A 26620-nucleotide genomic window follows, 5' to 3' on the forward strand; every position below is an offset into this window, starting at 1 on the left:
CTGCCTTCACTTCCTGATCTGAAAAGGCCCTAGGGGAGGAATACATTTATGAAAAGGAGGACAGGGCTCCTGTATCTTTAACAGTTGTATAGAAAAGGGAATTTCAGCAGGTGTCATTTGTATGCATGCAGTGTTAAAGCTGCAGGAGCCCTGTCCTCTTTTGTATCCGGTCACTCTAGTATAGCTCCTGCAGCCTTAACTGTTGTGATGAAGAGAACTGTTGTGATGTTGTGACCAAGTGCTGCATGCATATCAATGACACCTGCTGAAATTCCCTTTTCAATACAACTGTTAAAGATACAGGAGCCCTGTCCTCTTTTCCACATGGTCACCATAGCGTTGGCACCAGTCAGGCCTCCAAGGCGAGGGAATTCCACAGTCGGGGTGTCACAACAGAGAAAGCTCTCTCCCATGGCCACCCTACCCATGTATCTACTCAGAATTTTCCATCATGTTCAATGGGGCGCGGTATAAAAATGTAATAAATAAATAAATAATTGAGATGAGGGTTGTAAATTTACAGCAAAATCCTTCTCAGAAGTAAATCCTGGCTTTCCTGGGAGCTGTGAGGAAACAGACAACAAGACCCCCTCTCCTTTGCATACATGCCAAGGAGGGAGGGAAAGAAGCCCCCCAGATTCCACAGTGTCTGCCATTTAAAAGAACCCTGGGAAGCAGCAGCAGGCCCTTCCATCTTGTCGTCCCTCTCCTCCCGTGTAATCCAATTCATATCAATCCCACCAAAGAAGCAGAAGTACAATAATGGCAGGTAAACGATGGGTTTTCCTTTCATGTAGAGAAGCTTTTATTTACAAAGCTGACTTAGATCTGAGAACACTTACAATTGGGCTACTGAAGGCCAGTTGTCTCGTGGCCACAGTACTGGTGCTGGGAAACGTGTGGCTTAGTGACTTGTTCGACAGAAATGCACTCGATTTCCGGCTAAAAAACCTTGATCTGGACAGCGGCGTCATAGTGCAATGTGAAGGACACACCGGTGCCTCGTCCTCATCCTCATCGCAGTCTATATATGCTTCTAGCCTCCTAGCTAGGGAGAGAAGGCGGAGGGGGTGGGGAGAGAGAAAAGACCACAGTACTATCAGGAAGAAGAATCAATCCATTTACTATCTAGTCTTCTCCCAGAATTTACAAGGAATTCAGTATGTGTGTGTTTATGTGTGTTTGTCAAAACTGCCACACTAAGGCCAAGGAGTTTGGACTATATTTTAAAATGACAATCATTTAATTACCATAAAACATGGTGGCTTTATGGTCCAGCAGCAAAGTAGGAAGCAAGTGACTGGACAGAAAGATACTGAGGACCAGGATAAGCTTATCAGTAAGTGCCATAATTACCATATACACAGCTATGCTGCTATAAGATAGACTTGAAAATCCTACCGGGCAGGAGCATGCAAAGCAGCAGAAGAGGCCAGAAGTCTAGTATTGTTGGCAGCCCTTCCCCTCAGCAGCAGCAGCAGCAGCAGCACACCCACCCACCCCACACAAAAGAGCAAAACACAATTTGTGAACAAGTCCATGGAGAAAAATGGGGTTTGCTGCTTTTAGGACCAAAGTGTCGTTCATATCTCATACCTACTGCCAGCTGCCCAAGGGCGGTTTTAGAAGCAATTGATTGATTGATTGATTGAAAGCAATTTTGCACCACTGTAACAGCTATCAAACTTCCCAGGTTGGCGTATATGAGATCCATAACAATAACAATCTTTCTTTAAGGCAGCCTATTCAAAATGGTGGCATTTCTCTACTTCTCCTTTGTCTTCTGCTCATGGGGCAATTGGTTTTAATGACCTCTGTGAGGGGGAGGAGGGCCCATATAAGAGCAGCTGAACAGCAGTCGATGGGGAAGGCAATGACAATTGTTCGCCTCCCTGGCTTCTTCTTACTTAGGTGTAGGATGGAGCTGCTAGTTAGACATTCCATCTATTTCCACCCTACGAAAGCAACGATTCATCATTCTGCCTCAGCTTACCATTCTCCTCATGGCCGTATTCCTGTCCTGCAATGGTACACCTCCGAAAAACCATTTTGTTCTCTGTGAGGGTTCCAGTTTTATCTGAGAAAACGTATTGTATCTGGCCAAGGTTTTCTGCTATATTCAGTGATCCACATTGAATCCTGGTGTCTGTGGCTTCATCATACAAATCAATGTCATTCCGGATAAAATAGATTTGGCCCAGTTTGACAAATTCAATAGAAACATAGAGAGAAATTGGGATCAAGACCTGTCAAAGCAAACAAGAAATGGATTTAGTATGGGTTGCTCATGAGGTTAGATCCTGCTCATAATTACACCAGAAAAGGTCTGGCACACTTCCAACAGATTCAGGTTACTCCAGTTTTACCATGATGTACATTAAGTAGCATAGACTGAGCAAGCTGTGAAATTACCTGTAACAAAATAATCATTGTCCAAAACATTAAAAATCCTCCCCAGGTTGGAGAAAGTTGTTTTCCGGTATGGTAGAGAGGCGGCTCTGAATATCTGTTTAACCAAAATCCATGACCTTTAAAAAGGAAACACAGAAATACTTAGCAAAAGAGGACTAAAAGTGGCATTGTTGATTAATACGATGTTACTAGCCTACTAAGTAAAGTACCAAACAACTTCTAAACTACCCTTGGGTTTTCTTTCATCATCTAAAGACTAAACTGTAATCCAAGCTTTGGCTATAATACTATATACACTTCCTTGGAAATAGATCACAGTAAACTCAGCAACATTACTTCTGATTAAACATGCTTAGGATTGTACTTGTCATACTTTCAAAAACGTATCACACAATCAAATATGTTTTTGCATCATCTGGACGATGCTTGTGTTAGAGCACAATCCTATTCATGTTCAGACAGAAATTAGTTTTACAATTCCTTGCATGCTCCAGCCAGACAAACAAACATAGGATTGTGCCCTTTTTCACACTAATTCACACACTAGCAGTAGAATGAGATACATGTTAGACATATTAAGGTAGCTACAACTATTCTGATACTGCTATATATACACCCATGGGTTAAAAGGTTATTGGATTTATGATGATAGAGAGGTGCTTTATATCAGGTGAGACCATATTGTCCATCTGCCCCTGGCCCTCCAGATGTTGCTGGACTGCAACTTGCATCAGCCCTAGCCAGCATAGCGAATGGTGGGAGATGCTGGGAGTTGTGGCCCAACCACATCTGGAGGTCCACGAGTTGCCCACCCCTGATCTAACCCATTGCTGCTGACTGTCTGCCCACAGCTCCCCAGGGTCTCCAGCAGGGCCCTTTCACATCAGCTGCTACCCAGTCCTTTTAGCTAGAGATTCAGGGATCGATTCTGGGATAAAAGATGTGCTCTCCCAGTGAGCTACATTGGCAAAGGAAAACAGTGATCATCTAAACATGGTGTTTTGCAACAGAGCTGTCTGGAAACAGAACCCAAATAGAGGCCATTTAGGCAGCAACCCTATAGACACTTACTTGGAAGTAAGTTCCACTGAATTCAGGCAGACTTACTTCTGAGTAACCATGGATAGGATTGTGCTGTAAGGCCTTCAAAACCACCAACAGGGAGGGGCTGATAGCTACTTAAACCGAACCAGAAGGTGTTAGTGATTTGGGTGCAAGCAGTGATGCAGTTCAGTCCGTACCTGAACAAAAGGCTGCTACAACAGTCAGCAATTGTTTAGTGGTGTAGATGGGATCAACCCCCACCCCAAGTCTCAGTCAAATCTAGGAAGAGACAATATCCTAGTTTGTTGATTGGATCTAAACTCTTAACTTACCCACTCCCCCTATAAGGCACATCACAATTAGAAGCAGAACACTCCAGATGATATCACGGTTCACCCTCTTCTCTAGTTTGCTTCTCTTGTAACGAGACCCAGAGTTGTTTAACATTGCTTTCGTTTCATGACCTTTGGGTGTACAAAAGATATAGAATCTTGTAATGAAATCGAAAGACTCAAACATATATCCCACAAAGGCTAAGAAGAGTAAAACATTTAGATAAGATTTCTAATAAATATTATGGTTTTGTATCATTTGTCCCTGGGACTCTTGATGCTAGCTAGATAAAACTGGTGACCTAAATTTTAAAGAGCTGGAGAAAATCCTCAAAACCCAAATCCACAATTTGGAGCGATTGTGGTAGTCGTGTGATGTCAACATATAGCCAGCTGGAAAGTATCAAGGCAAGTGGGAGTAAAGGGCCAATATGACAATTTTAGTCAGAAAAAAGGGTTTACTGGGGTGAATATTGGGTTGGAGGGGTGTCCTTGGCCAGCTCCCTTGGGTCAGATGGGAATAGTCCAGGGCCAGTTATAGCCCATGGCTTCCCAGTTGCCTTCTCCTGGAACAGGCCTAATTCCTGCTGCTCACAGGGGGAAGAGGGCCTTTTCACTTGTGGCACCCCACCTGTGGAACCCTCTCTAGGGAGACTTGCCTAGAGCCTGTGTTAATGTCGTTTTGGTCCCAGGCAAAGATCCTTTTTATATTCCCAGGCTTTTCAGCACTGATTGCTTTTTAAAAAATATATAGTGATAGTTGCAATGCTGCCTCATAGGGCCCAATCCTATGGCTTGCACTCTCGATGAATGCACGTCCCTGAACCCAGAGGCTTACGGTCATCTGATCAGGATGAGAGGAGCAGTAGAGGGAAGGAGGGGAAGGGAAGGGGGCTGGGGAGGCCTCAGGATAGCTTGGATACTGGCCTCTCTAGTTCCCTCCCTTCTCCGTTCAATGAAATGCCGCCTTTTCCCCATGCTTGATGAGTAAGTTGAAAAGCATTGGTCCCAATACAGATCCCTGTGGGTCTCCACTATTTTAAGCCCATGATTGGGTGAATGCACAATTCATTTTACTCTCTGCTTTCTGTTCTTTAATCTGTTACTAACCTATAAGAGGCCCTCTCCTAAGTTTGCTTAGGAGTCTTTCATCAGGAAATCGGTCAAAAGCTGTTCGGAAGTCCAAGTAAACCATGTCTCCTAGATCATCCCGTCTAGATGTTGACTGACACTCTGAAAGAATTCTCAGGCTGTGCAACCCCCAGCACTATCTATCCACAGTACTGACCTGCATACACCACAATGCCAATGACAGTTTCTGTATTTCTGACAATGCATCCTCGCATCAGCAAATTTTCCTTACTCAGTCCCACTCGCTCCCTATTTGAATTCTTGCTATAAAGACAAATCCAGCTAATTGTTACTTCTCTGGGAAAGCCCTCAAAAGTGATGCACTCATGCTATAACACCACACTAGGGTAGCATTTCACATATACACACAACACCTGTGGATACACTTTTGAAATGATACATCATAGAGCACCTTTAAAAAATTGTCCATGTGCTGGTAATGGATAGAAAAATTTGCTGAGGACATCTTCAATAGAACTGCTTCGTTTTGTTTTAGTGTGGGTGACCTGGACAGGGCACCCATAGTTATGGTTGGGAATACTATTTGTGCATTTTAGGGGCAAAATGTCAGTTTTGGAGGCATAGTAAAACTCCCCCTTGTCTGATCTGCCCAAATTTTGCATGTAGATAGCTAAGGGAATTTGCTAACAGATTAGCTTGGTTTGGTGCATAACAAAGTTTATTATGGAATGTTATAGGAAAAAAAGGTTTAAACCCCCCCCCCCCAATTAGGGCTTCACGGATGGAAGTTGCCCTTTGAGGCATAGGTCCGGGGGGAGTTTTTCTAGTACATATGCTATGGTAGAAATTTATTTTTTTGAGTGTGAAAATTCAAGGAAAAAAAGAGTAAAAAGGCATGACCAACTGCTTGTCACATGAAGTAGGGATGTAAAGCCACCAAATTTGCCAGGCTGGGAGAAAATGGGCCATCTAGCAGTGAGGTCAAAGTCCAGCAAGATTGGTTGAGGACTGGGGGAAATATGAACTTCCCCCCAAAAGCCCTGTTTGTTTCTATTGAGGGAAGTCAGCTGGAGGCTTCAGAACGTTCACGCTGAGCTGTGGCATTTGGCAGGAGGGGGAGGATTTCAAAGAGCCCTCTGGAGTCCCATGGCAGAACAGTGTAGTCCAGATCGATCAAGATTTAAGTCAGGGAAAGGGAATTGGCTGAGCCCCTCCCTTGCAGGAAGGGTGTCTGATTTGCGTGTTTGGTTTACTAAAGTCAACATACTAGTTCAAAAGCTGCAAGAGAAAGGCACCCCGCCCCCCTCAAAACCCCATGAACTATCATCCCTATACTGGAGCACCTGCCCCATATCCCTAAGCCTTTACCCCATATTTAACCCCTCGAGGCCCCACTCCAGCATCAGCCCCATAGGCAGAATGAAGCAGGAGGGGCACCAAGGACATGTCTTCAAAACTTTCCTAACAAAACCTGTGATGTCTGTGACAAAGCCTACAGTGGTTCATGTGTTATGGTGGAACTGAACACACAAATGATGGGGAACCATTTTCCTCAACCGTAATGCCAGCCCACTTTCCGTCCATGGCCACCTTGGGCAAAGGGACCAGCACATGTGTGGCAAGGGATGCAGGGCAGGAGCTCATTGGGATGCACAGATGACTGTTGAACAGCAGGGCTCTGGGACCTATTAGTCAACAACTTGAGTGCCCAGATTGGCTAGGATTGGCCTGGGATTTGTGAGTTGCTGATCCTTGCTTTAAAATCTTTCACTGTTATCAAAGGGATGCAATGAACCATGTAAGAGCTCATCCCAAGTTACTTACATAAAGCCCCGGAAGGAGTTGAGATCATTGTTAGGGGGCTCACATTCTATTTTGCCTGAGAAGTATTCCAGATGATGTTCAGTAGCCTATATACACAAGGGGGAGGGGGAGGAGGAAAGAAGGACGCTTAGAGCAACTTGAAGCAACTTGAAGAAAGAATGAATTCTCTTGTGGGTAACTGTCTGTTCACACTTGTGCACGCTACTTCATGCGAGGCCCTGATATAAAGCCCAGATACTTTTCAGACTAGGTCAGAGCACTCACCACCCCTGCTGCCCCTGAATTTGCCGCTGCAATGGCAAAACACTCGGTGTGTTGCTTGTTTTAAAGCTAAATTTGGCCTTTTTAAGCCACCATCATGGTTTACTGCCCAAATTTGGTGGCATAGTTTGCTGCTGCCAAAATGTGCAGCATGGTAGGGAAGTGCAACATGGTTTGAAATTGGTCCCAGCAGCCCTCAAAGTTGCTCATCCCTAATCTAGGTTCTCCATAAATCTATAAATGAAAAACCAACCAGCCTATGAAGCTGAACCTACTGTAAGGCTCATTGGACACCTCACGGGGTGGGGGTGATATTCTGAAAGGGAAAAAGCAGCATAAACAAATGAATTCTGGGGGGGGGGAACAGTTCCCAGCATCTTTAATTGCAGGTCTGAGTAATACTGGCCTCATTTAATTTAGAGAAGCTAAATGAAAAGGAAGATAGGGCTCCTGTTGCATAGAAAATGGAATTTCAGCAGAATTTCAGAATTCCTGTTTTTTATAGTTGGACATTTAACTGTGTGATTTAAAAAGGGAATTTCTTACTAAAAACTCTTCTCACTGTGAAGGGCACAGAAGCTGCCAAGCAGCTGGACAGGCTGGATGCAGGAGGTCTATCCAGACTGATTGCAGCACCCATGAAAGAAGGGAACGTACTCCACTGACCAAAAACCATTCTGGAAGCAGAATGAGCAAAAAACTAGGGAGTTCTAAATCAGGCACAAACAGCCCTGTAGCTTTCAAGAACAACTGACGTCTCTAGAACGTTTCCTGACATCACAAGCCGAACGTGGGTTGTGTCCCCACATGTCTTGCAGCTCTCAGAACAAAGGCAATGCCTACCTGCTCTGCATATCCTTTGACCACCTGCCTCTCTTTGAGATTGGTCTCCCCATCAAGGCTTGATGTCTCCAGGTGGCAGATGCCGTCTCCATCGCTAGAATATAACAGCACCATATCAGCTGGAATCTCCTCATTACAAGACAGACGGATAATATCACCAACATGAACATCTTTCCAGAACTTGGCTTTGTATTGCTTTGCTTTCCTGAAAAATAGGACGGTGGGGGAATCATCTCTGACTTTGGAAATGAAGAATAAAGAGGAAAACTCTAAACAATAATACCATTATAATCTTTTAAATCCACCAACTTTAAAAGCCACCTTTCTGGACTGAACCCAAGGAGACTATTTATTTATTTATTTATTTATGTATGTTATACTGCCTAAAAGCTGAGGCACTCTGGCCAGTGCACAATTAAAACCATAAAATACAATAAGTATCCAAATAAATTTAAAACATAACAAGTTTTAAAAATGCAATGTCATATCAGATAAGTTACAGTCCAGGGAAAGCCTGTGTGAAAAGGCATGCTTTCAGGAGGCATTTAAAAGATGTTATGTTTTCCGTCTCCTGAACCGCATGACGGTTGTTGCTTTTTCCAGAGAATGGGTGCCACTACAGAGAAGGCCCACCCACCAAGGTTCTTCATGGCGACATTCCGTTGGTTTTGGAATGGCCAGCAGGACCTCCTCTGAGGACCATAGCCGGTCATCAGGGTGCATATAAAGGAAGGCGGTCTGCTAGGTATGCTGGTCCTAAGTTGTTTATAGGATAACGACATAACCTTGCATGTAGCTTGGTAGCTAACAGTCAGCCAGTGCAGATAATTTTGCAGATAATGTATATAAGCCAAATGCAAATACACTAATAGGCAAGCGTGGCAGTTTTAGAGTTGTGTGAGAGAATGCATATATGTCACTGAAAAACATACATGTCTCTGAGTGAAATGGAACTAAGAAATAGTGGCAGTGAAACTGAAGGTGCCCAACAACCACAGTGGAGGCGAGTTCAACTCTGTGGAAATAGCGGAGCGCTTGTCAGCACTCCATGCACATTAATTAGTGTGTCAAGAGCCCTAGTTTTCTGTACTTCTGTGTTTTTTTTTCTTAAATGTAAATTTTGTACATGCTATTTTCTTTACATTTTTATCAAGTTATTCAAATAAACATTTGTAAAAAATATAACAATTTAAGTGTGGCTTCATTTCCCCCTCAAATATCTCAGATCAAATACTTGTGGTATATTGGGAGAAAAATTAACATGGGGCACTATTTTTTTCAGCTTCCTTGTTTACAAAATGGTATTTATTTATTTATTTATTACATTTTTATACCGCCCAATAGTTGAAGCTCTCTGGGTGGTTCATAGTATGCTGAATTAGATCTCTCTTGGGCATCAGAAGATTTTCCTTTGTAAATTATCCCATGCCAATCAGCCTAGCTTTCATTGAAAATTTTCTGATTTTTTTCCGCACACAAAAACACCATATCCCTGGGCACATAATCCATACCTCTAATTACCTTGTCTTCCCATGCACATAGCCCCTCACAATCTCTATGAACACAGAGATGTCAAAATATTTTCTTAAGTTCAAAATTAGACACAAGATTCTTTAGAAATCACATACAACATGACAATCAACTGGATGATGGCATTTTCCAGTACTATGCAAATAACATGTAATGTATATAAATTATAAATAACCAGAATATGCAAATTAACTGGAATTCTATGGCCAGGTTCACACAATCAATGTGGAAATTGCACAGGTAAGAAAGATCTGACCCACATTTGCCCATTGTCAGAGACAGATGAATTTCATGAAAAGGTGAAGAGACATCATTATTGTATTGTTAAAGACAACGGTAAGGTTGCTTCTGATTTACTTACCTACAGTAGACTTGGGTTACTAAGTTGTTTATCTTTCTATCTAATTTGTATTTTGTGCAATCCTCCAGGGCATCTTTGATTGCGATAATGGAGAGAACCACAAGAAGAGGGATCATTGTGATTTCTTTTTTAAAGGCTTCCACCGCTGGAACCCAGTTTAGCAGAACGATAAATAAGAAATATAAATTGGCAGCTCTGAAACAAGGCAAAAACACACATGGGATAGGGGTCTCAGCCATTGTAGGTAAGAACAATTTCTACAGCTGAATGTGACACCACGCAGAGAGTAGCAAATAACTTTAGAGTTGTGTTTACTTAAGGATAGCAAATTGACCTCTGTGTAGCAAAATGTATTTACTTATTTATTACATTTTTATACTGCCCAATAACCAAGGCTTTCTGGGCAGTTTACAATTAATGGGTAGTTTACCATTAATGTGTGCATGTTGTGACCCTGCCTCAATTCCATGATCTGCATTTTTGGATCAATGCACAGTAACAGGTTTGGGTAGGAACCATATGGCTCTGAAACTTGTTTCTATACTGGCAATTATATTTTAATATACTGTGGGAGAAGGTGTAATTTTTGCTTTCTAAAATGCTTATATGATGTTGTTGCATTTTTATGCTGGTATTTTGTTCACTACCTTGAGTGGACTTGGCCCAGAAAGGCAGTTTATAAATATTGAAATAAATAAAATATAAATGAATTGATGGTTGACACCTTTGGACACAATAGTTAGAATCGTTATTTCACCGTCAACATGCACGAGGGAGAAAAAAATAAATCCAGGGTTTACCATTCCTTAAATTCCCTTTAATGAACCTGTCTTCACATTCTTTCTTATAACTAGTAGGGGAATAGAAGCCAGTGTAGGGTTGAAAAACCCGCTCTAAGGGCGAGATGATTGATCAAGACAATAATGGGTTTCAAAAAGAAACCAGGTAGGTAAATAATTCCCAACCAAAGTAGTCACCATAAGGTAAAAAACCTGAATAGCTTTCCCTGAACAAAATAGGACCTATGAGTTAAAGCAGCCTTAAACTCCACTTCCTCTAGAACTGCAGGAACTAAAAATCACAAGGGATCTACTGCTGGTCTTGTAGGGATGAAGAGGAGGTGGGGAATTATGAGCTAAAGTGTTCAGCCAAATTTCACAATAGATTGGCTCTGATCCAGTTTAAGTTGCAGTCCACTACGCAGACATAATAACTAGTAGTTCCAGTTGTGAACGCACATCCCAGTTGGTATCACAATACCCATCCAGTCAATCCCATAAATATGGGGCAAACTTCACAAATGTGGATGTGGTTTCAAGTTTACATTGACATGATGCTCATGGAAGGTTGCTTGCACTTGAAGACCTCCTACTGTGTTGGGGACACAATTAATTATTCCAAAGCTGCGATGGAGGTGCATCCATAGACCTGCCTTCTTTGGAGCTACAAAAAGTAGGGCTCTGCTAGCATGCAGGAAGGACCTTTTCCAGCAGCCAAGAAAGACTGTGGTGCACAGTGCTTCTTCTGGCTTCTAGGATGATTCAGATGTTTCAGGGACTAGCTGAAGTTCCCTCTGGACAGACATAAAATAGGGACCTAAAATATGTTATGTGCAATTTGATTTGCTCATAACGTTGTCATATTTGGTATATTAAATTTTTAAGTATAGTTTAGTCAGACAATAATTACAAATTTACTATCAGAGTTTATTTTTAACAGTTTTTAATTATAACAACTTTATGAGCAAACCAAATTTTATATAATACAATTTTAGGAATATAAAGGTTGCTTTAATAACCTGGTGCCCTCCCAACGTTTTAGACTATAATGCCCACCATCCCTCACCATTGGCTATGTTGCCTGAAGCTGATGGGAGCTGAGGGCCAAAAATCTGGAGGGCATCAGGCTGGGGAACACTGTCCTAAAGCAATAAAATATATCTGGAAGGAGTGTTACAAACTAAGTATTGCTTATTTTTCCATTTCCCCCAAATTTCCATTTCTTGAAAATTCTTCACCAAACTGGGGAGAAAAACGACACAGAATTTCTGACAGTTTTGCATCTCTACACTAGAGGAAGGATTAAAGTTTGTGCCAGGAGCAGAGGAAGGAAAAGGTGTTATCACCCATTACGGCTGTTGTGAATGCTCACTGTGCTTATTTTGCATGTGTTTAAATTTTAACTGAATTGCCACCAACTGAACTTTTTGCATTTTATTGTCATTTGTGTCCCCTTTTCTACCTCCATGTATCTGTTCACTAAGGATTAGATGTTATGCATAAGTTTGTCATTCTGGCTCTCTGTTGAGTTTGCTGCAACACTGACATGGCTATCATTGTGGATGTTATGATGATCCTACTTATTTTCACAATAGCCTGCTTTTACCTGTGAAATTGTTCAAATAGATTCTTTGGTATAAAGTTCCATAACCTGTACTTTGTTGTCCGTATTTCATTGCTCTTATACAGCTTAGAGATTTTGTCATATTCTTCCTTACAATGCTCCAGACATGGTATGACCGTCCTGTGTTTACTTTTCAATCCTGAAGAGGCTGTTCTTGAAAATGGTCCTGGAAGAGTCCTGGACCTGTAATGGCCACTTCCCATGGCAGACATCAGGTGCCGCCAATGGCCTCTGGCCCACTGAAGTAGCTTTCCCATGTTTCCTTAGCAGAAGCAAAATAAAACACAAGAAAAGAAAAGAAAAAAGGAACAAAAATAAACTTGTTAATGTGTTAGTTGAAATACACCTTACAAGCAAGGATCAATCCCAAATTGCCATTTTGCATTGAGAAAATCCAACGTATACAAACCCAATTTTTAACCTTATGATAAGGAATTATCATCTTTCAACTTCAGATACTAACCATTTCAAAGAGACTAGAAATCTCTGATTTAATTAATGTAATGGCACAATGACATTAGACAGCTATTTCTTTGGGTTTTGTTTTCATTTTAGGCCAGAGAATAGCTACTTCTCCTTTGTTATGGCCATAAAATCAGAAGACCTCACACACAACACACTTTTCGAATGGTTTGCTTTCAATTTCTGTGCTGAACTGGAGAGCTCTGTGCATCCCCAGGCAGGGTACAGGAGCAGTGGCCTAAAATCCCAACACTAAAATACTCATATAGCCGAGAGTATCTGCCAACACCACAAGTGTATCAAGATACACCCCAAGACTCACACAGCTTAGTCTTATATGCAATAGCATAATGGCCAGAGATGGGAAAGTCTGGAAAAGAAAAAAGAAAAAATTGGGCCACAGTGGCAGGGGCTGGAAGTTAACACCCCACCCCCCATTCTTTTGAATGGAAAATTCGTAGGTTTCCGGGATCACTGAACAAAGACCTCCTATGAAATATTTGGAATGGGTGAAACGTTTTTTTTTCCAGAAAATATTTTACTCACTCGAAATGTGTAGAATGAAAAGTTTTATGTAAGACAATCTATAGCATTAGGGAAAGATATTCATGTGTATACTGCAGAGTTCAATGTTCTAGTCCTTAAGCTTGTGACTGTGTGAAACTATTTCTGTCTGCCTAAATAGCACACTTTTGCGTTCTACAAAATTTGTTCCTACCACTCTGATGGCAAGATCACCAAAACACGTGGGCTTAGGGTAGCATGGAGTCCAACAGTTTTCAGCTCACCCCACCTCTCTGGGCTTTGCTAGACCTGCTGGCTTATGCCGGCAGGGAGGCGGGTCCGAGGCGTGCTAACGTTAGCGCGCCTCGCCCAGGGTTCCAGACGTCGGACGCGCAGGGAAGTCGGCTCCCTGCAGCGTCCGCCATTTTTTTTCTGTTTAAAGGGGCCGGGTGCGGCCCGAAGACGGCAGACAAGGTAGGTGTTTTTTTTTACCGGGGGGGAAGGATGGCAGGGTGGGTGGCAAGGGGGGAGGGCAGGTGATATCGCACCGCACGCCGCCGCCCCCGAGCAAGCAGGCGAGCGGTGTTTGCCCGGGCAATGCCTGGCATGGGGCGGCATTGCCCGGGCAAGCGCCGCTCGCCTGCTTGCTCGGGCGGCGGCGGCGTGCGGCGCGATCTCACCTGCCCTCCCCCCTTGCCACCCACCCTGCCATCCTTCCCCCTCCCCTCTCTTCCCCCCCCCCCGGGCCAATGGGCACAGCGCTCGTATGAGCGCTGTGCCAGGTCCGTGGCTTTTCACGACTACTCGCGAGCAAGTAGCCGCAAAAAGCCACGGAAGTCACTAGACTTCCCCCAGCCCCAGCCTGAGGCCAGAGCTGGGGAAAAGGCGCGCCATAAGCGAATTCGCTTATGGTGCGTTAGACCAGGCCTCAGCGCGGCCTTCCACCGGATTCCCCTGTGCGTCATGTGGACACACAGCAGGGAAACCGGCCCACAAAGCGCGCTAAGGCCTCGTCTAGTAACGCCCTCTGTCTTTTTATTGGATATATTCACAACCTGCTTACATAAAACCAACAGCACAATCCTGAGTTTAGTGGGACGTGGTCTTCGGTAAGTGTGTATAGGATCGCACCTGTGAGTCACTATACTTCTGAGAGAGCAATTCTGTACGTACTTGGCAGAGAGAAAGCACCACTAAATAGAATGGGTCTTACTTCTGAGTAAACATGCATAAGTTTATTATATAAACTTGAAAAAATATTTAAATAAAAATTCATTTCCTCTGTCAATTTTATAAATATGCCAAAGAGGCTTATATATGCATGTGTTAATGGGCCTGTTCAGACAACATCCTAAGCCATGGTTAGGCTGCTAACCCGTTTGCAGCAAATGGTTAGTGAGCAGGTTTAAACCCTGTTTATGTAGCCACCACGGTTAGGAATGGTTCACACAACATGCTGAGCCATGGTTCACATGACATGCTGAGCCATAATTTAGCTCAAAATGCTTAACCACAGTGGCTTAGAGTGTTGTCTGAACAGAGTCAATATAAATGATCCATTTTATATTGTCAAGGCAGTATATTAAGTATAGTTTTGCTAAGTAAGCAAGTACTGTATAACATATACTTACATCCCCCGTCCCCCAGATTCCCCCTTGCAAAACCTGGACCGGATCTGCACCAAGCAGGATATGACACTTTGAAAATGTTTTGAAAACTGTATATGGAGTCTGTCCTGGGCCCCAACAGTTGTCACTACTGTTATAAACCATTTTAAAGCAGTACTGTAGATCTTGTTTAAAAGTGACAACCAACCATGTTTGAATGTGGCAACTTCTTACTTTTTCACCAACTTGATAAAGAGAATAAATGGTTTCTATCAAAAGCCCTCTCACACAACACCATTCCTAACCCTCCCCAAACAGCCTTAAGCTTAGCCCCAAATATGGCTTTGTCTACCTTCCTCCACCTTCGCTCCACTCCAAAAGAGACAATAGACAGTCCAAATAGGCAATGCAAAGGATCTTCTTTGATGATGATACCTTTGGGAGTGACTGTTGGGGCAAAGTGGCCTTCCCACACACATGTGAAGCAGTCCTACCAGCCTCACAAAAGGTTGGAAGTCTTCCTCAGATGTAGATGCTGAGATCAAATTTTACATATCCAAATTTTATGTACAATTTTCCCCGTTAACTTTTATAACAAAATCTGATCCATGTGGGGTTTTTTTTAAGTAGCATCTTACCTGTTTGGGATCCACTGAGGTATTCCTTATTTGGGATCCACTCGGTATTATGCCTGAAAAAAGATTGGGGTAGGGATGTCAGCAGAGGTAGGAGAGTGGAAGAAGCAGGAGCAGAGAGGGGTACTCCTTTGGGAAGCAAGGGAAAAGTGGTGGTGGCAAGTTCTGTTGAAGAAAGAGAGAAAGATAACTAGAGAGGGGACTCTAAGGAGATGTAGAAGGAGAAGCAGCAGCAAAGCAGTGTCTCATTGCTCTCAACCATTGAGGGTATGAGGCTGTCACCAAAGCTGGTCACTTGGATTGTTGTGCTACAGTCTGCTTTCTCAAGCAACACCAACTGACGTCCATTGTGTTAAAATTCTAGAAGAGATGGAAAGGCAGTCCTGTGACCACAAGAAGGCTGCCCTAAAGTTCCACAGGTCCTGACTTATGTCAGCTCAGTCATACACATACAAATATGTTTATAACTCTCTGTCTCTACTTCTGCACCCTAAAAGTATTGTTATTAGGCCAAGAAGAAAGATCTTCATGTGCAGAGAGCTCTCTCTTCCTCCCCACCAATTCCCATGCCAGTATTTCCCCCCCCTCATTTTCTACTTCTTCAAATTTATAGAAAAGAGCTACAGTAGCCCATGAAAATACACCATGATATAGTTGTTATCCTTTAGGGTTCTAAAAGGGTATTTTTTTTTAATTCTGACGGGTTTCTAAAGGTAAGGTACGTGAGGTAAATGATTTGAGAATGTACAACAAAAAGATAGTCAAAGCCCCTTTTATTTCAGTGTGAACATTAATTTCATGCTTAAATACCTACCATTAAAACAAACAAGACCAAAAAGGGTTAATTTTAGCTTGGTTGTGCTCAGTGTTTGATTGCAGTAGATACAAAGTTGTCAATCAATCAATTCCATAGCACCATAGTAATAGCAGAAGGTATTATAGGAATGAATTTTACCTGAGACTGTCTTTGAAGAACTTTTGGAAATTGGTACTGAATGCTTCTGTGACACATTTATTTATTTATGTATTTATTACATTTATATCCTGCATTTTTTCCTCCAAGGAACCCAAGGCAATGTACATAATCATCCTCCTCTGCTCCATTTTATCCTCACAACAACAACGCTGTGAAGTAGGTTGGGCTGAGAGTCTGTGACTTTCCCAAAGTCACCCAGTGAGCTTCCATGGCCAAGTGGGGACTAGAACCCGGATCTCCCGACTCCCAGTCCATCACTTTAGCCACTACACCACACTTCTGAGTAGTCAATTAACAGGTGCATTTAATGCCCTTGGTATATCTTCACTGGTTGTTTTCATTTCTGCACCCAATAAACATGCTGCTTATTATCTTTAAGCTTTAAAGATACGATCCTATGCATGATTAGACAGAAAAAGTTCAACAGCTCCCAGCATTCCCAAATCAGCAAGTCTGCCTGGGGAATGCTGGGAGTTGTAGGACTTTTTTCTGTCTAAACATACATAGGATTGCATCCTAAATGGCTTAAGACCAGGATACTTGTTTTGCGCAGTTTCCAAAGGAAACACCAGACTAAAGAGTGCTATGTGTTAAAAGGGACAATCTACCAGTCAGGAAAATATATGATATGGGATTGTTCAAAGACAGCAGGGGGACACTTGACAATTAAACTATAAAAGTTCCTCCATACCCAGATTACTATCACACCCACATCTACACCCATGCAGAAGACCAGTTCTAAAGTGTTCCCTGTTGAATGAGTGAGGCCAAATATCAATTGGACAGAATCAGACCCATTGTAGCCATGAAGCCCTGAACCACTTCCTACAAGGTGACCTCAGCATGTTTGTTGACATCTTCCAGCATAAGAAACTATAAGAGCTTCCAGCGCCAATCCTGAAACCACCTCAGCTATAGCTGGTAGTGTCATACTGTTCTTTGGTATCAGTGGGACTTTTGGAGCTGCCTGTGTCCTCTGTAATCCACCAGCCAACCAGTACTGGGTTATGCAAAGAAATTTGTCTAATCCAATGTTTTATCTGGTCTGCATCATCGCAATTCTCTTGGCTCTTCTTCCAAGGTATTTTACTACTTTAGAACCAAACATCTAGGGATAGATAGAAATTCCTCTTCTTTTTTGGGTCGCCCACTGTGCTATATGGCTCAAGCACCATTGCACACATGACAAAGCAACAAACTTGGGTTTGGCACTAAATGTAAACTCAATAGGGAGCTGCAGCCCCAGCTAATTCCAGCCAACTGCTGAGTGTGCCTGTAAAACGGATGTCTTTGTCTGGCTTATATCACCTCAGGCTGCAGTGGGGAATTAATCCCTCTGCATAGAAAGGAGCAATCCCTCTGTACAGAAAGCTACATTTCAAGAAGAAGTGTAGAGAAAATGAACAGGGAAAAGTTTTTCTCCTACTTTCATGATACTAGAATTAGGGCCACCGTATGAAGCTGAATGGTGGAAGAATCAGGACTGATAGGGTAGAATCCCACACTTACATTACACCAACCCTAATGACGATGCACTAGTGGAAACTATCACCTTCCATTGCCACCATTATCCTCCTCTCTTCCCCTGCCCCTGGGCAGCTGCTGCATGCTCCCCCCACCAGCGGCTTGCTCTGAGGGGTCCTTCCTCAGAGCGAGGCACTGGCAGGGAGGTGGCCTTAGAGACTGCCTGTGCTGCAGTAGCAGAGGGGCTCTCCAAGACCACCTTTCCATGAATGCCTTGCTCTGAGGAATGAACCCTCAGAGCAAGTCATATTCACAAGGCAGGCTCTCTGGAGAGCTATGCTGGGTGCTCTCCAGCCACAGCAGGAGAATAGGCAGCATGACTCTCTAGAGTGCTGCACTCTGGATTCTGTTTTTATACAGTGCTCCAAAGTCTCCCTTCCTGAGCTAGCTGAGGTGGTTTCAGGATTGGCGCTGGAAGCTCTTATAGTTTCTTATGCTGGAAGATGTCAACAAACATGCTGAGGTCACCTTGTAGGAAGTGGTTCAGGGCTTCATGGCTACAATGGGTCTGATTCTGTCCAATTGATATTTGGCCTCACTCATTCAACAGGGAACACTTTAGAACTGGTCTTCTGCATGGGTGTAGATGTGGGTGTGATAGTAATCTGGGTATGGAGGAACTTTTATAGTTTAATTGTCAAGTGTCCCCCTGCTGTCTTTGAACAATCCTATATCATATATTTTCCTGACTGGTAGATTGTCCCTTTTAACACATAGCACTCTTTAGTCTGGTGTTTCTTTTGCAGAATGCGCAAAACAAGTATCCTGGTCTTAAGCCATTTAGGATGCAATCCTATGTATGTTTAGACAGAAAAAAGTCCTACAACTCCCAGCATTCCCCAGGCAGACTTGCTGATTTGGGAATGCTGGGAGCTGTTGAACTTTTTCTGTCTAATCATGCATAGGATCGTATCTTTAAAGCTTAAAGGTAATAAGCAGCATGTTTATTGGGTGCAGAAATGAAAACAACCAGTGAAGATATACGAAAGGCATTAAATGCACCTGTTAATTGACTACTCAGAAGTGTGGTGTAGTGGCTAAAGTGATGGACTGGGAGTTGGGAGATCTGGGTTCTAGTCCCCACTTGGCCATGGAAGCTCACTGGGTGACTTTGGGAAAGTCACAGACTCTCAGCCCAACCTACTTCACAGCGTTGTTGTTGTGAGGATAAAATGGAGCAGAGGAGGAGGATTATGTACATTGCCTTGGGTTCCTTGGAGGAAAAAATGCAGGATATAAATGTAATAAATAAATAAATAAATAAATGTGTCACAGAAGCATTCTGTACCAATTTCCAAAAGTTCTTCAAAGACAGTCTCAGGTAAAATTCATTCCTATAATACCTTCTAGGGTGACCATATGAAAAGGAGGACAGGGCTCCTGTATCTTTAACAGTTGTATTGAAAAGGGAATTTCAGCAGATGTCATTTGTATATATGAAGAACCTGGGGAAATTTCCTCTTCATCACAACAGTTAAAGCTGCAGGTGCCTTGCCCTCTTTTAAATCTGGTCACTCTAGTGTAGCTCCTGCAGCTTTAACTGCTGTGATGAAGAGGGAATTTCACCAGGTTCTCCATATATACAAATGACACCTGCTGAAATTCCCTTTTCTATACAACTATTAAAGATACAGGAGCCCTGTCCTCATTTTCATATGGTCACTCTAATACCTTCTGCTATTACTATGGTGCTATGGAATTGATTGATTGACAACTTTGTATCTACTGCAATCAAACACTGAGCACAACCAAGCTAAAATTAACCCTTTTTGGTCTTGTTTGTTTTAATGGTAGGTATTTAAGCATGAAATTAATGTTCACACTGAAATAAAAGGGGCTTTGACCATCTTTTTGTTGTACATTCTCAAATCATTTACCTCACGTACCTTACCTTTAGTAACCCGTCAGAATTAAAAAAAAAAAAATACCCTTTTAGAACCCTAAAGGATAACAACTATATCATGGTGTATTTTCATGGGCTACTGTAGCTCTTTTCTATAAATTTGAAGAAGTAGAAAATGAGGGGGAGGAATACAGGCATGGGAATTGGTGGGGAGGAAGAGAGAGCTCTCTGCACATGAAGATCTTTCTTCTTGGCCTAATAACAATACTATTAGGGTGCAGAAGTAGAGACAGAGAGTTATAAACATATTTGTATGTGTATGACTGAGCTGACATAAGTCAGGACCTGTGGAACTTTAGGGCAGCCTTCTTGTGGTCACAGGACTGCCTTTCCATCTCTTCTAGAATTTTAACACAATGGACGTCAGTTGGTGTTGCTTGAGAAAGCAGACTGTAGCACAACAATCCAAGTGACCAGCTTTGGTGACAGCCTCATACCCTCAATGGTTGAGAGCAATGAGACACTGCTTTGCTGCTGCTTCTCCTTCTACATCTCCTTAGAGTCCCCTCTCTAGTTATCTTTCTCTCTTTCTTCAACAGAACTTGCCACCACCACTTTTCCCTTGCTTCCCAAAGGAGTACCCCTCTCTGCTCCTGCTTCTTTCACTCTCCTACCTCTGCTGGCATCCCTACCCCAATCTTTTTTCAGGAATAATACCGAGTGGATCCCAAATAAGGAATACCTCAGTGGATCCCAAACAGGTAAGATGCTACTTAAAAAAAACCCCACATGGATCAGATTTTGTTATAAAAGTTAACGGGGAAAATTGTACATAAAATTTGGATATGTAAAATTTGATCTCAGCATCTACATTTGAGGAAGACTTCCAACCTTTTGTGAGGCTGGTAGGACTGCTTCACATGTATGTGGGAAGGCCATTTTGCCCCAACATTCACTCCCAAAGGTGTCATCATCAAAGAAGATCCTTCGCATTGCCTATTTGGACTGTCTATTGTCTCTTTTGGAGTGGAGCGAAGGTGGAGGAAGGTAGACAAAGCCATATTTGGGGCTAAGCTTCAGGCTGTTTGGGGAGGGTTAGGAATGGTGTGTGAGAGGGCTTTTGATAGAAACCATTTCTTCTCTTTATCAAGTTGGTGAAAAAGTAAGAAGTTGCCACATTCAAACATGGTTGTCACTTTTAAGCAAGATCTACAGTACAGCTTTAAAATGGTTTATAACAGTAGTGACAACTGTTGGGGCCCAGGACACACTCCATATACAGTTTTCAAACTACTGCTTTAAAATGGTTTATAATAGTACTGGAAAATGTTGGGGCCCAGGACAGACTCCATATACAGTTTTCAAAACAAGTGTCATATCCTGCTTGGTGTAGATCCGGTCCAGGTTTTGCAAGGGGGAATCTGGGGGACGGGGGATGTAAGTATATGTTATACAGTACTTGCTTACTTAGCAAAACTGTACTTAATATACTGCCTTGACAATATAAAATGGATCATTTATATTGACTCTGTTCAGACAACACTCTAAGCCACTGTGGTTAAGCATTTTGAGCTAAATTATGGCTCAGCATGTCATGTGAACCATGGCTCAGCATGTTGTGTGAACCATTCCTAACCGTGGTGGCTACATAAACAGGGTTTAAACCTGCTCACTAACCATTTGCTGCAAACGGGTTAGCAGCCTAACCATGGCTTAGGATGTTGTCTGAACAGGCCCATTAACACATGCATATATAAGCCGCTTTGGCATATTTATAAAACTGACAGAGGAAATGTATTTTTATTTAAATATTTTTTCAAGTTTATATAATAAAAGAATCGTATGCATGTTTACTCAGAAGTAAGACCCATTCTATTTAGTGGTGCTTTATCTCTGCCAAGTACGTACAGAATTGCTCTCTCAGAAGTATAGTGACTCACAGGTGCGATCCTATACACACTTACCGAAGACCACGTCCCACTAAACTCAGGATTGTGTTGTTGGTTTTATGTAAGCAAGTTGTGAATATATCCAACAAAAAGACAGAGAGGTGGGGTGAGCTGTAAACTGTTGGACTCCATGCTACTCTAAGCCCACGTGTTTTGGTGATCTTGCCATCAGAGTGGTAGGAACAAATTTTGAACAAATTTTGTAGAACGCAAAAGTGTGCTATTTAGGCAGACAGAAATAGTTTCACACAGTCACAAGCTTAAGGACTAGAACATTGAACTCTGCAGTATACACATGAATATCTTTCCCTAATGCTATAGATTGTCTTACATAAAACTTTTCATTCTACACATTTCGAGTGAGTAAAATATTTTCTGGAAAAAAAAACGTTTCACCCATTCCAAATATTTCATAGGAGGTCTTTGTTCAGTGATCCCGGAAACCTACGAATTTTCCATTCAAAAGAATGGGGGGTGGGGTGTTAACTTCCAGCCCCTGCCACTGTGGCCCAATTTTTTCTTTTTTCTTTTCCAGACTTTCCCATCTCTGGCCATTATGCTATTGCATATAAGACTAAGCTGTGTGAGTCTTGGGGTGTATCTTGATACACTTGTGGTGTTGGCAGATACTCTCGGCTATATGAGTATTTTAGTGTTGGGATTTTAGGCCACTGCTCCTGTACCCTGCCTGGGGATGCACAGAGCTCTCCAGTTCAGCACAGAAATTGAAAGCAAACCATTCGAAAAGTGTGTTGTGTGTGAGGTCTTCTGATTTTATGGCCATAACAAAGGAGAAGTAGCTATTCTCTGGCCTAAAATGAAAACAAAACCCAAAGAAATAGCTGTCTAATGTCATTGTGCCATTACATTAATTAAATCAGAGATTTCTAGTCTCTTTGAAATGGTTAGTATCTGAAGTTGAAAGATGATAATTCCTTATCATAAGGTTAAAAATTGGGTTTGTATACGTTGGATTTTCTCAATGCAAAATGGCAATTTGGGATTGATCCTTGCTTGTAAGGTGTATTTCAACTAACACATTAACAAGTTTATTTTTGTTCCTTTTTTCTTTTCTTTTCTTGTGTTTTATTTTGCTTCTGCTAAGGAAACATGGGAAAGCTACTTCAGTGGGCCAGAGGCCATTGGCGGCACCTGATGTCTGCCATGGGAAGTGGCCATTACAGGTCCAGGACTCTTCCAGGACCATTTTCAAGAACAGCCTCTTCAGGATTGAAAAGTAAACACAGGACGGTCATACCATGTCTGGAGCATTGTAAGGAAGAATATGACAAAATCTCTAAGCTGTATAAGAGCAATGAAATACGGACAACAAAGTACAGGTTATGGAACTTTATACCAAAGAATCTATTTGAACAATTTCACAGGTAAAAGCAGGCTATTGTGAAAATAAGTAGGATCATCATAACATCCACAATGATAGCCATGTCAGTGTTGCAGCAAACTCAACAGAGAGCCAGAATGACAAACTTATGCATAACATCTAATCCTTAGTGAACAGATACATGGAGGTAGAAAAGGGGACACAAATGACAATAAAATGCAAAAAGTTCAGTTGGTGGCAATTCAGTTAAAATTTAAACACATGCAAAATAAGCACAGTGAGCATTCACAACAGCCGTAATGGGTGATAACACCTTTTCCTTCCTCTGCTCCTGGCACAAACTTTAATCCTTCCTCTAGTGTAGAGATGCAAAACTGTCAGAAATTCTGTGTCGTTTTTCTCCCCAGTTTGGTGAAGAATTTTCAAGAAATGGAAATTTGGGGGAAATGGAAAAATAAGCAATACTTAGTTTGTAACACTCCTTCCAGATATATTTTATTGCTTTAGGACAGTGTTCCCCAGCCTGATGCCCTCCAGATTTTTGGCCCTCAGCTCCCATCAGCTTCAGGCAACATAGCCAATGGTGAGGGATGGTGGGCATTATAGTCTAAAACGTTGGGAGGGCACCAGGTTATTAAAGCAACCTTTATATTCCTAAAATTGTATTATATAAAATTTGGTTTGCTCATAAAGTTGTTATAATTAAAAACTGTTAAAAATAAACTCTGATAGTAAATTTGTAATTATTGTCTGACTAAACTATACTTAAAAATTTAATATACCAAATATGACAACGTTATGAGCAAATCAAATTGCACATAACATATTTTAGGTCCCTATTTTATGTCTGTCCAGAGGGAACTTCAGCTAGTCCCTGAAACATCTGAATCATCCTAGAAGCCAGAAGAAGCACTGTGCACCACAGTCTTTCTTGGCTGCTGGAAAAGGTCCTTCCTGCATGCTAGCAGAGCCCTACTTTTTGTAGCTCCAAAGAAGGCAGGTCTATGGATGCACCTCCATCGCAGCTTTGGAATAATTAATTGTGTCCCCAACACAGTAGGAGGTCTTCAAGTGCAAGCAACCTTCCATGAGCATCATGTCAATGTAAACTTGAAACCACATCCACATTTGTGAAGTTTGCCCCATATTTATGGGATTGACTGGATGGGTATTGTGATACCAACTGGGATGTGCGTTCACAACTGGAACTACTAGTTATTATGTCTGCGTAGTGGACTGCAACTTAAACTGGATCAGAGCCAATCTATTGTGAAATTTGGCTGAACACTTTAGCTCATAATTCCCCACCTCCTCTTCATCCCTACAAGACCAGCAGTAGATCCCTTGTGATTTTTAGTTCCTGCAGTTCTAGAGGAAGTGGAGTTTAAGGCTGCTTTAACTCATAGGTCCTATTTTGTTCAGGGAAAGCTATTCAGGTTTTTTACCTTATGGTGACTACTTTGGTTGGGAATTATTTACCTACCTGGTTTCTTTTTGAAACCCATTATTGTCTTGATCAATCATCTCGCCCTTAGAGCGGGTTTTTCAACCCTACACTGGCTTCTATTCCCCTACTAGTTATAAGAAAGAATGTGAAGACAGGTTCATTAAAGGGAATTTAAGGAATGGTAAACCCTGGATTTATTTTTTTCTCCCTCGTGCATGTTGACGGTGAAATAACGATTCTAACTATTGTGTCCAAAGGTGTCAACCATCAATTCATTTATATTTTATTTATTTCAATATTTATAAACTGCCTTTCTGGGCCAAGTCCACTCAAGGTAGTGAACAAAATACCAGCATAAAAATGCAACAACATCATATAAGCATTTTAGAAAGCAAAAATTACACCTTCTCCCACAGTATATTAAAATATAATTGCCAGTATAGAAACAAGTTTCAGAGCCATATGGTTCCTACCCAAACCTGTTACTGTGCATTGATCCAAAAATGCAGATCATGGAATTGAGGCAGGGTCACAACATGCACACATTAATGGTAAACTACCCATTAATTGTAAACTGCCCAGAAAGCCTTGGTTATTGGGCAGTATAAAAATGTAATAAATAAGTAAATACATTTTGCTACACAGAGGTCAATTTGCTATCCTTAAGTAAACACAACTCTAAAGTTATTTGCTACTCTCTGCGTGGTGTCACATTCAGCTGTAGAAATTGTTCTTACCTACAATGGCTGAGACCCCTATCCCATGTGTGTTTTTGCCTTGTTTCAGAGCTGCCAATTTATATTTCTTATTTATCGTTCTGCTAAACTGGGTTCCAGCGGTGGAAGCCTTTAAAAAAGAAATCACAATGATCCCTCTTCTTGTGGTTCTCTCCATTATCGCAATCAAAGATGCCCTGGAGGATTGCACAAAATACAAATTAGATAGAAAGATAAACAACTTAGTAACCCAAGTCTACTGTAGGTAAGTAAATCAGAAGCAACCTTACCGTTGTCTTTAACAATACAATAATGATGTCTCTTCACCTTTTCATGAAATTCATCTGTCTCTGACAATGGGCAAATGTGGGTCAGATCTTTCTTACCTGTGCAATTTCCACATTGATTGTGTGAACCTGGCCATAGAATTCCAGTTAATTTGCATATTCTGGTTATTTATAATTTATATACATTACATGTTATTTGCATAGTACTGGAAAATGCCATCATCCAGTTGATTGTCATGTTGTATGTGATTTCTAAAGAATCTTGTGTCTAATTTTGAACTTAAGAAAATATTTTGACATCTCTGTGTTCATAGAGATTGTGAGGGGCTATGTGCATGGGAAGACAAGGTAATTAGAGGTATGGATTATGTGCCCAGGGATATGGTGTTTTTGTGTGCGGAAAAAAATCAGAAAATTTTCAATGAAAGCTAGGCTGATTGGCATGGGATAATTTACAAAGGAAAATCTTCTGATGCCCAAGAGAGATCTAATTCAGCATACTATGAACCACCCAGAGAGCTTCAACTATTGGGCGGTATAAAAATGTAATAAATAAATAAATAAATACCATTTTGTAAACAAGGAAGCTGAAAAAAATAGTGCCCCATGTTAATTTTTCTCCCAATATACCACAAGTATTTGATCTGAGATATTTGAGGGGGAAATGAAGCCACACTTAAATTGTTATATTTTTTACAAATGTTTATTTGAATAACTTGATAAAAATGTAAAGAAAATAGCATGTACAAAATTTACATTTAAGAAAAAAAAACACAGAAGTACAGAAAACTAGGGCTCTTGACACACTAATTAATGTGCATGGAGTGCTGACAAGCGCTCCGCTATTTCCACAGAGTTGAACTCGCCTCCACTGTGGTTGTTGGGCACCTTCAGTTTCACTGCCACTATTTCTTAGTTCCATTTCACTCAGAGACATGTATGTTTTTCAGTGACATATATGCATTCTCTCACACAACTCTAAAACTGCCACGCTTGCCTATTAGTGTATTTGCATTTGGCTTATATACATTATCTGCAAAATTATCTGCACTGGCTGACTGTTAGCTACCAAGCTACATGCAAGGTTATGTCGTTATCCTATAAACAACTTAGGACCAGCATACCTAGCAGACCGCCTTCCTTTATATGCACCCTGATGACCGGCTATGGTCCTCAGAGGAGGTCCTGCTGGCCATTCCAAAACCAACGGAATGTCGCCATGAAGA

General features: G+C 41.7%; 2 protein-coding genes across 2 annotated transcripts in view; one reads left to right on the forward strand and one right to left on the reverse strand.

Moving 5' to 3' along the window:
• The window catches only part of LOC134404414 (phospholipid-transporting ATPase VD-like), a 43625-nt gene extending 31266 nt beyond the window's left edge, over positions 1 to 12359 (reverse strand). The window contains exons 1-9 of the mRNA XM_063135100.1: positions 12085 to 12359; positions 9700 to 9894; positions 7809 to 8013; positions 6705 to 6790; positions 5077 to 5183; positions 3789 to 3920; positions 2413 to 2528; positions 1994 to 2246; positions 843 to 1048 (exon numbers count right to left, since the gene is read on the reverse strand). Of these exons, the coding sequence (XP_062991170.1) occupies positions 843 to 1048; positions 1994 to 2246; positions 2413 to 2528; positions 3789 to 3920; positions 5077 to 5183; positions 6705 to 6790; positions 7809 to 8013; positions 9700 to 9894; positions 12085 to 12359 (1575 nt within the window). The remainder of the gene's footprint in view (positions 1 to 842; positions 1049 to 1993; positions 2247 to 2412; positions 2529 to 3788; positions 3921 to 5076; positions 5184 to 6704; positions 6791 to 7808; positions 8014 to 9699; positions 9895 to 12084) is intronic.
• A 10353-nt stretch (positions 12360 to 22712) lies between these two features.
• Positions 22713 to 26620, forward strand: part of LOC134404415 (phospholipid-transporting ATPase VD-like) — a 41541-nt gene continuing 37633 nt past the window's right edge. Inside the window, exons 1-2 of the mRNA XM_063135101.1 lie at positions 22713 to 22987; positions 25178 to 25372. Coding sequence (XP_062991171.1) covers positions 22713 to 22987; positions 25178 to 25372 — 470 coding nt within the window. The remainder of the gene's footprint in view (positions 22988 to 25177; positions 25373 to 26620) is intronic.

This window comes from Elgaria multicarinata, chromosome 10 (genome assembly GCF_023053635.1).
Source record: "Elgaria multicarinata webbii isolate HBS135686 ecotype San Diego chromosome 10, rElgMul1.1.pri, whole genome shotgun sequence".
Lineage (NCBI taxonomy): Eukaryota > Metazoa > Chordata > Lepidosauria > Squamata > Anguidae > Elgaria > Elgaria multicarinata.